General features: G+C 42.9%; 1 protein-coding gene across 1 annotated transcript; it reads left to right on the top strand.

The window, feature by feature from the left end:
• Positions 1-1466: 1466 nt before the first annotated feature.
• LOC109169044 (probable aquaporin TIP-type RB7-5A) lies at positions 1467-4812 on the top strand. Its single transcript, XM_019317943.1, is given in 6 exon segments — positions 1467-1593; positions 2586-2707; positions 2709-2753; positions 2756-2817; positions 3349-3415; positions 4804-4812. Coding segments are annotated over 6 exon segments (432 nt in total).
• Positions 4813-11105: the final 6293 nt, after the last annotated feature.

An 11105-nucleotide genomic window follows, 5' to 3' on the forward strand; every position in this document is an offset into this window, starting at 1 on the left:
GCCGCCGCCGGCTGGCTCCCACGGTGGCTGTCGTCCCCTTCTTCTTAGTATTATCTTCCCCATTGCACCTCGGTTTCTCCGACATCACCTCCATAACTAATCAAGAAACCACGACTGTTAATGCATACATATAATAATGTCTTTCCTAGGAATCATCAATTAAATTGATGGTGATGTGACACTGGACTATGGAGTTGGTGTGATGTTGAGAAAACGTTTCCCATCACTATAAAATCTCGTAGGCTGCCATAAAAGTGTGGATCTTAGGAGTCTCAAGCGGACGTTGGTTTGACAAATTATTTATGGCCTGACCCAATTTGAACCGGGTCAACAACTTTCGGTCAACACCAATTAGGAGAAAGGATTGAAAAGACCATTATGCCTCTTAAATTTTAGACTAAATGTTGAATTAAATTTTTTCGATCAAATTTAGCCGGAATGACATACTCAATGTACTAAATTAATACTTTTGAAAATTAGGTGCTGAAATTAACAAAGCACATATAATCTTGTAATCAAAATTGAAATTTTCTCTTTTATTAATGTTGTTGTTGTAAATAAATTAAATTTTCCACTGGTCGGTGAAGTCTAATGTAATAGCCAAAAGTCTGCAAACTCCACTAGGGATATCAATTTAGCCCGAACTCGATGAGCCAACCCGATAAAACCGAAACAGACAGGGCTATGGCCCGAACGGGCTAGCCGATAAAACACATTAGCCCGACGAGCCCGAAACCGATTAGCCCGGTGGCCCGATAGGGCTAGCCTGAAATTAAAAGGGCTAGCCCGACAACCCGAACTATTGAAAATTATTTTTTTATTATAGAAGTGATGTGAAACCTAACATACATGGAATAATTATTATAATTAAAAATAAATAAATAAATAAATAAATATATATATATATATATATATATATATATATATATATATATATATATATATATAATTTAAATTAAAACTTAAGTTTTTAGTTTTTTAAAATTTAAAAAACATTAATTTAATATTTTGACTAAAAATTGATGAGAACGGAATTCTTCGTCCCTGTCAAATTCTCCGCGGGAACGTAGATAGGGACTATTTTTAATTTTTCATTGAGGACAGAGACGGGGAGTATACTTCCCGCGCCCGCTCCGACCCGCCCCGCCCCATTGTCATCTCTACTCTAAATATGGGTACTCACTTTCCGTTTTTAGTTTTAGTTCAGATGGTTCAACCCGTCCGATTAGCCCGACAACCCGAAGTTTAGGGTTAGGGCCAAACCGAACCCGAGAATAAAATATTAATAAACCGATTAGCCCGACAACCCGACAGGACTAACCCGAAACCGAGTGGGCTGTCCCGATTGACATCCCTAAACTCCACTATTAACGACATATATATAAAGCCTAGTGCATGAAAGTTGAAAACCATCAAGGTATTTGATAAGCTAAATACATATAGAAGCTATTTTCAAAGGGGAAAAAATGGTGAAGATATCTTTTGGAAGCATTGGAGACTCGTTCAGTGCTAGCTCAATAAAGGCATATGTAGCTGAGTTTATTGCCACCCTTCTCTTTGTTTTAGCTGGGGTTGGGTCTGCCATAGCATATAGTAAGTGAAAATTTTACTATGCTCAGTGTATCACTTTCACCGAATTCTTCCTTCTCTAATTCAAATTTATCTGTTCCTTATTGGAACGGTTCAATCATTCTAATTATTCCAATAGCGTTTCATCCAAATGAGTTTCTGAAAAATGATTGGAATAGTTAGAGCTTCATCTAAACGATTATTTAGAGAGAGAGAGAGAGAGAGTGGAGCAATGAAGTGTCCTAACAGTTCTAATTGCTCAATCTCTCGAAGTTTATGTTTGGGAAGCGCGGTAGGAAATTGACATGGATATTTGTTTATATAATTATGTAAATTTTTTATTATGTACATTTTTTATACAATTATGTACATTCAAATCAGGAAATTTTTGTGTATTATGTTAAGAGTTGATGTGTATTATGTTAAAAGTTTATGTTTATTATGTATTATGTTAGATTATGTGTATTATCTTTTAAAAAAGAGTATGGCCCTGTTTGGTAAAATGGATGTTAGCTGTTAGCTGATTGTGTTAATTAGAGGGTATAAATAGTTGATAACATTAGCTGATTGTAGAAAAATGTTTGGTAAATTAGCTGTTAGCTTATAGATGTTTGCTATAATTTCTTTTCTCAAAAAGCTAATTGAAAAAGTTGCTTGGAGTACCTTTTTGAATTTTAGCCTTTTGGAGTTGTAAAAATCTAATTAACCAAACATTTATATTGATATTTTAACTAAATCAAACAATTAATAGTGGTCAAATAAGCCAAAATTGACTTATAGGCTAAGTTTTTACCAAACAGGGCCTATGTGTATTTTATTATATAATTATATACATTCATGTATACAAATATGTGTATTATAATATAACATTATGTACATTTTTTAACATGAGATTTTTTTAAAGAAAAGTTAACTGTCAAACACTAGGTAGCGAAATTTCAAAAAGAAAAATTAAAAAAATTAAAACAACGTCGTTTTGCATCTGGACGCACAATGCAACGCGCACCGTGGTGCAGGATATAAATTGCCAATTGCAATTGGGTTCATTGTTGGGGCTAACATCTTAGCCGCCGGCCAATTTAGTGGTGGGTCGATGAACCCAGCCCGATCTTTTGGGCCTGCTGTAGTTAGTGGAAGTTTCTACTTTCTACGAGAACTGGATCTATTGGGTCGGCCCGCTCATTGGGGAGGAGGTTTGGCTGGGCTGATTTACGGTGATGTCTTTATTGGGCTACCAGCACATTTACCCCAATCGTTATGCTGTGCATCCGTATGCACCATACATAGTGTATACAGATGCAAAAACAACATCGTTTTAACGTCTAACTTAAAAAAAAAATCAAAATTGCATAATTACATATCCATAATTTCATAATTATATATCCAGAATTACATAACTACACATCCATAACTTCATAACTATAAATTCAGAATTGCATAACTACACATCCATAACTTCATAACTATACATCCAGAATTGCATAACTATACATCCATAACTTCATAACTATAAAATTCAGAATTGCATAACTACACCATGCATAATTACACATCCATAATTTCATAACTATAAATCCAGAATTGCATACCTACACATCCATAATTTCATAACTAAAAATTCAAAATGAATGAACTAAAAAATGAACAACATAATATTGTTGATGGGAATCGAAACTGGTTTTTTTTTTTTTTTAAAATAGGACGCGAGTTTTGATGCAAAACGACGTCGTTTTTGTATCGGTATGCACCATGCATGGTGCATACGGATGCACAACATAATTTGCCCGTCTCCAGGGATTACGCTTACGGTTCTTTATTGGGTCTCACATGGCCCACTACCGGTCATGTGGAAAATTATTGTATGGACCATGAATGCAATTTATATTTTTAATATACTAAAAGTACATTATTTGATAACATATGAAAATCATGTACTTTCAAATACTGTACTTTTAGTATATTAAAAATATACTTTTTAACCATGGTCCATGAAATCATGATTACGGTCCTGTGGCAAATTATTGTGTGCACCACGGTTCAAAATGACGTCGTTGAATTTTGAGTTAGAATAATTTACATTATGAGTTAGAATAATGTACTTTATATGTTAGAATAATGTATTTTATGTGTTAAAATAATATACATTGTGTTAAAATAATGAAACTTTTGGAGTAAGATAATGTACTTTATGAGTTAGAATAATGTACATTATGCTTTAGAATAATGTACATTATGAGTTATAAAAATGTATGTTACAGTTGATCACATGTAAAAAAAGTTGCGCAAAACAACGTCATTTTTAGACAGTGATCCACACAGCTATGTGAACAATGGTTCATGCAATAAGTATTGCAGTCCTGTGTGATGTGTTGTGCTTGTATTTTCCTTTTTCCTTTTAATCTTTTTTTTTTTCTAATAAATTTTACTATAGACCGTGGTCCATGTAGCAGTATGGATCATGTATAAAAATGACGTTGTTATTAGTTTTTCCGGTTAATAATGGTAGACAATAAATTTCGTTATGATCCATGTAACAACATCTCTCATTATTCAGTTTTATTTTATAAACATTGTATTTTCATTACAATACGCCTAAAATATCATTATAATTTAACTACAATTTAATTTGATAATATATACTCAATATGTAAGATCTGCTATTCAGTTTCATTTTATACATAAGAGTTAATTTCATTATTAGTCCTAGATTTATACGTGACAATTTACTTTTAGTCCTTTTTCTTTTCAAAATATCTCCCTTTGGTCATAGTATTAGTGTGACATGACCATTTTTGGTCCTCCATCAACAAAACCGTTTAACTTTCGTAAAATACAAGTTCATTTAGGTCTTCGATCAATTTTGATTTTTTTAAATAAAATAAAAATATAAATATAATAGGTCAACTCACTTTGTATAAAAAAAAAAAAAAAAAAGATCAAAATGTCCTTGTATTTAGCGATATTTTAATGATTTTGTTGACGGAGAACCAAAAATAGTCATGCCATAATAATACTAGTACCAAATGAGAATGTTATCCAAAAGAAAGACTTAAAAGTAGACTGTCACCTATAAATCTAGGACCATAAATGGAAATAACTCTTATACATAATGTAGTTTCATTACAACACCATTAAATTATTATTTTTATTCAATTATAGTTTCATTTGATAATATACACTCAGTATGTGAGAAATGTTATTCAGTTTCATTTTTATATAGTGTTTTCATTGCAGCACCACTAAAGTATCATTCTAAGTTTCATTTGATAATATACATTAAGTATGTTAGAGTTGTTATTCAGTTTCAATTTATACACAATATAGTTTCATTACAACATCACTAAAGCTAAGTATCATTCTTATATATCCGACTTTGTATTCAAATTCATTTTATACACACTCTAATTTTATTACAATACCACTAAAATATCATTCTAATTTAACTACATTTTCATTTGAAAATATACATTCAATATGTAAAACATGTTATTCAGTTTAATACACCCCCGAGCTTCCTTGTTAATTGTCTTGATTATGACTTAATGAATTAGCTCTTGTTTCAAAAAAAAAAACAAAAAAAAAAACATGTTATTCAGTTTAATTTCGATCATTTCATACACACTATAATTTTATTATAGCTTTACTAAAAACAAAAAACAAAAAAAAAAACAAACAAACAAAAAAAAAACAAACAAAAAAACAAACAAAAACGAGCACATAATTGTACGTAAGAAACTAACTATTAATATTTCTTTTTATTAAAAGAAACGGTGTCGTTTTGAACCATAGTTCACTATATCATGGTTGCTTTTTTCCCAACTCGGCCTTGAATGTTTTGCTAAGCGAAGAAAAAAAAAAAAAAACTATATTTTCCCTTATTTTGGTTAAGTAGACTATATGTAATTTACTTTCTCTCTCTTGCATATTAAAATTTACCCATCACTTTTCTAATCAGAAACAAGTTTAGTTCCTACTGAAATTATGTATCATACTTTGCACGAAATAATACGCGGGAAGTAGAGTATTTGAGTATGGGCAAATTGTTGCGTGGATGGTGGTCCAAACAGCTGTGTGAAACACGATCCAAAATGATGTTGTTTTGATGTTCAAATTTTTTTTTTTTTTTGTCTGTGCGTTTTAGAATAATGAATATTTTGGGGTAAGATAATATATTTTATGAGTTATAACAATGTACTTTATATATGTTAGAATAATGAAATTTATGGGTAAGATAATGCATGTATTTTATGAGTTAGACTAATGTACTTTATGTGTTAGAATAATGATATTTATGGAGTGGTAGGGAATATCCCGACCGACATAGCTCCACCACGACCGAGAAGCCTTTGTCTTTTTCTCTTTGTCTTTGCAGGTAACAGGTCGGGCTCCTTGTGAAGAACCCGGTCGGGGGCCGACCGGGAGTTGCCCGAGCGACGGTGTCGACCGCCGAGCGGTAGCCCATTGGCGAGAGAGCTGACGAAAGACACGTGGCGACTCTCTACGACGACAGACAGGGCACCCGGGAGGATGACACGTGGTGGCTACGTGGAGGACATGCCGAACGGCTGGAATCCTGTCCCCGGCATAGCGGCTATAAATACCCACAGTAGCTACAGTGTAGGGGACTTTTGGACGATCGATAGGTTGTTGTTAGAGAATCCCGACCGCAGTCAGTCGGTACTCAGAGCAACCAAGTAGATTGTACTTAGGGCCTCTACCGTGATCAATAAAGACAGTTACTTGCTTTAATTGGTCTCGAGTTATTTCATATTGCTTACGTATAATTAGCAGTATCATTTTGGCGCCGTCTGTGGGGACCCGTGCAAGAAACCAACGTCTTGACGAGCACCCGGTCTCTATATCAACATGTATCCGTGGGCACACAATAACTTTGCCGACGACCAGGCGGATGCGGCGAGCTCCTCCAACCACTATGCTACCCAACAGCAGGGTCAAACGATGGACCTCAACCTCAACCTCTCACCACCGCATCCATCAAATGCATACCCGGCCGCCCAACAGCCGGTGAATTACATACAACCGGGATACCCAACACCCGGTTTGCCATATCAGCAGCAGCCGATGATGTATCCCGCCCAGTATCCCTACCCGGTCCCACCCCCGCTGTATGGGTATTGGCCAGGCCAACCAATGTGCTACACTTCCCCGGTTGGTTATCCACCATATACGCCTGCTTATACAGCTCCAGCCGCCGCCCCTCCAGTACAACCGACCGCACAGGTAGAGCCGCAGCGTCAGTCCGCATCCCGGGCTCGACGCTCGGCTCATTCGCGGTTGGAGTCGGGGGGTGCTGATGCGATGGAGGCACCAGCTCAGGCCGTCCAAGCGGAGGACCCTGAAGAAGTTGCCCGAGCGGTAGCTTTTGATCGTCTTCGACCGGAAATGCGCCAGCGTTTGGGACCACAAGACCCGAACCGCGGGCAAGAAGACGTACAGATGCAGGAGGCTAGTCAGGAGGCCTCATCTGGGTATAGCGGGTCGAGATCTCACCGACGGCGACGCGCTCGGGATACAGCCCAAGCCGCTCAAGCCGCCGAGCTCAACGAAACCCGAGGATTGCTCTATAACCTCCAGGCGGAAGTTGCGCAGCTCAGGAATGCGTACCCTGCAACACCCCCGGTCAACCAATCGACCCTACACCAGACGCCTTTCACAGCAGCGGTAATGGCCCAGCCTTACCCGCTTGACTTAAAGGTCTCTGGAGAGAAGAGTTATGATGGACGGGCAGACCCTGAGGTCCACGTGAATGATTTTTTTAGCAACATGATGCTGAAGGGCGTTTCAGACGCCGTGATGTGCAGGGCCTTCTACTCGACCCTCACCGGTCGGGCGGCAGAGTGGTTCCGTACCCTGCAACCGGGGTCGATCGATAAATTTGAGACCCTGGCGATCAAATTTGTGAGGAAGTTCATCACTTCGAAAGTGGTGAGGAAGTCCTACATGTATCTCGAGAAGGCCAAGCAATTAGAAGGGGAAAGCTTGACCGATTTCCTCATCAAGTGGAAGGCGGCGGTTGGGGAGGTCGAGCCTATGGATGATGCAACCGCCACCCATATGCTTCACATATCTCTCCGGGCGGGACATTTGTATCAAGACTTCATCCTACACCCCCCGACCAGTTACGAGGAGGCCCTTCGGAGGGTCACAGACTATGCCAACGCCGGCGAGGCGAACGCCGTAAAGCGCTTGCAGGAGGTCGGTTCTTCGTCCCGTAAGCCGGCCGGCCGGGCGGAACATCGGTCGGGAGATGACAATCCCCGATCCCGCACCAGGCCTGGCGAGTTTACGGCCTTGAACCGATCTGCAGCGAAGGCCATGCAGTACGCCCAGTCCTGCAATCTCATCAAACTCCCTCATCCCGATCGAGACGGCCCTGACAAGAGTAAGCACTGTGCTTACCATCGATGCGCTGGGCACGACACCGAGGAGTGTACCCACTTACGCCAATTGTTGGAAGATCTGCTCAACCTGGGAAAATTGGACAAGTGTGTGGGGAAGAGAGAGGACAACAAGAAGAATACCGATCGGAGGGATCACAGGCGTTCTCATCACCGCTCCGATCGGTCAGGTCAGGACCGAAGAGACGATCGAAGGGACGATCGTCATAATGACCGATGGGACCCTGACCCTCCGTCTGGTAGCCGCCCGTCCGGAAAGCCTACCATCCACGTCATTTTTGGTGGACTGGAAGATGCTTCCCGATCGCGGACTAATTGCCCGGTCGCTATAGTGGATTCCCGGGAGACCGGGAAGAGGCAGAAGATGGAACCCATAACCTTCACCCTCGAGGACCAACCTACCAGCAGCGACCACGGCATGGAGGCGCTCGTGGTCACGATTGACGTTAAGGGGACGGACGTCCAAAGGGTTATGGTGGATACGGGCAGCAGCGTGAACGTCCTTTACTTGGACGTCTTCGAGAAGCTTGGCCTCGACAGGAAGGAGCTGACTCCGGTCGGTGTACCACTGTCAGGATTTACCGGGGCTCTCATTTACCCCGAGGGAAAGATAACGCTCCCGGTCGAGATCGGCACCCCTCCAAAGTCGATCAAAACGGAGCTGGAATTTGTTGTGGTCAACCTCCATTGCGTCCACAACATTATCTTGGGCAGACCCGCCATCATGAAGATCGGTGGGATAATTTCTATGCCCCACCTGTGCATGAAATTCCCCACCCCCAATGGGGTCGGCGTGGTCCGCGGCGATGTCCAATCCGCCCGGAAGTGTTACACCCGAGCGGTCAACAGACGTGACTCCGGTCCATCTTCCCGGGTGAACACCATAGCCAAAGAGGAGGCTAAGGAACGGAAGGAGCAGCCTGAGCCTTCCGAAGAAATAGAAGAAGTTCCCCTATCCGAGGACCGCCCGGATAGGAAGATCAAGATTGGCCGAGCCCTCACCCCCGAGCTTCGACCGGAAGTTTTGGCCATACTCCGGGAGTATGCTGATATCTTTGCGTGGGGGCCTGAAGACATGCCCGGGATCGATCGATCGGTCATCTGTCACAAATTGGCCGTCGATCCCTCAGCCAAGCCGGTCGTGCAGAAGACACGACACCTTTCCTCCGATCGCCGCGAATTTGTCAGAGAAGAAGTCAAAAAGATGGCGGCGATCGAGCACATCCGTCCGGTGGTCTATCCCGAGTGGGTGGCAAATATCGTTCTTGTTCCTAAGCCCCCGGCATGGAGGATGTGCATCGATTTTACGGACCTCAACAAGGCCTGTCCGCTCGACCCGTATCCTCTACCGAGCATTCACCAGATGATCGACGAGACGGCCGGGGCCGAATTAATGAGCTTCATGGATGCCTTCAAGGGGTATCATCAGATCATGATGCACCATGAAGACGAGAGCAAGACAGCCTTCGTGACCCCGGATGGGCTGTATTGTTACCGAGTGATGCCGTTCGGCCTGCGGAACGCAGGAGCGACCTACCAGAGGATGGTCAACATGCTCTTTGCCGATCTATTGGGTCGAACGATGGAAGCTTACATCGATGACATGCTGGTCAAGAGTTGGGACCGATCCGACCATACTCGGGACCTCCGGGAGTGCTTCCAGATCATGAGGAAGTACCAGTTGCGGCTGAACCCGACCAAGTGCACATTCGCGGTTCAGACCGGCAAGTTCCTCGGTTATATGATGACCAAGAGGGGAATTGAGCCCAACCCGGCCAAAGTAAAAGCGATTCTGGACATGCAACCACCTTCCACCGTTCGGGAAGTCCAGCAATTGACCGGTCGGTTGGCAGCCCTCAGCCGGTTCCTCTCCAAGCTAGCCGAGCGCGCTTTGCCTTTTTTCAAGGTATTGCGGAAGGTTAATGGATTCGTCTGGGACGAGGAGTGCCGAACGGCTTTTGATGAGCTGAAGGAATATCTCATGTCACCGATCGTGCTCTCAAAGCCTGAGCTCGGAGAAGAGCTAGACGTGTACCTCGCCGTGTCCGATCGCGCATTAAGCGCAGTGTTGTGCCGAACCGATCCGGAAGGGGTCCAGCGACCGGTGTACTATGTAAGCCACGCGCTACATGGTCCCGAGCTCCGGTACTCCCGGCTAGAGAAGATCGTCTACGCCTTATACATTGCCGCGAAGAAGTTGGCTCCCTACTTCCAAGGTCGAGCAATTCGCGTGTTGACCGATCAGCCGATCGGGCCAGTCCTCCGAACCGCTTCATCATCCGGCCGCCTAGTCAAATGGGCGTTAATGTTGACCCAGTACGCGATCGAATACCGACCGAGACCGGCTATTAAAGGTCAAGCTCTTGCTGATTTCTTGGTCGAGTGCACCGCCCGGGATACCCGTCCTCCCGAGGTTGCGGATCCCGAGGCCGAGTGGTGGTCGTTGGCTACTGATGGATCAAGTAGCAAGAAGGGAGCAGGAGGAGGAGTGGTGGTCACGAGCCCGGAAGGATTCAAAGTCTATTTTGCTCTAATGTACCAGTTCCACCCGACCAACAACGAAGCCGAGTACGAAGCATTTGTTAATGGCTTACAGTGCGCTCGGGACTTGGGGGCTGAGTACATCCGAGCTCAGACAGATTCCGCGCTCGTGGTCGGGCAAGTTCTCGGGGATTATGAAGTCAATGGAGAGCGTCTGCAGCTTTACCGAGATCTTGCCATGGAGAAGCTTGCTCAGTTCCGGGGGTATACCGTCCGACACATACCCCGATTGGATAATGCCGACGCAGATATTTTATCTAAATTGGCTCAAGATGCCCCGGAACACATGTCGAAGATAGCTCGGATTTTGGTGATCCCGAGACACAGCATTCATCGTCTACCGGTCAATCCAATCCAACCGGTAGAAGACAATTGGATCACCGATCTGAAGGAGTACCTCGAGCATGGTCGCCTCCCAGACGACCCACAGCGTGCTCGGAAGGCCAAGCTTAGAGCCCCAAGGTTCCAAGTTTTGGACGGTCGTCTCTACAGGCGATCGTATGGAGGCCCTCTGATGCGTTGCTTGACCGCATTTGAGGCCGATATAGTCATGAAGGAACTGCACTCGGGAATTTG

The sequence above is a fragment of the Ipomoea nil genome, unplaced genomic scaffold, assembly GCF_001879475.1.
Source record: "Ipomoea nil cultivar Tokyo-kokei standard unplaced genomic scaffold, Asagao_1.1 scaffold3245, whole genome shotgun sequence".
In the NCBI taxonomy this organism is placed as follows: Eukaryota; Viridiplantae; Streptophyta; class Magnoliopsida; order Solanales; family Convolvulaceae; genus Ipomoea; species Ipomoea nil.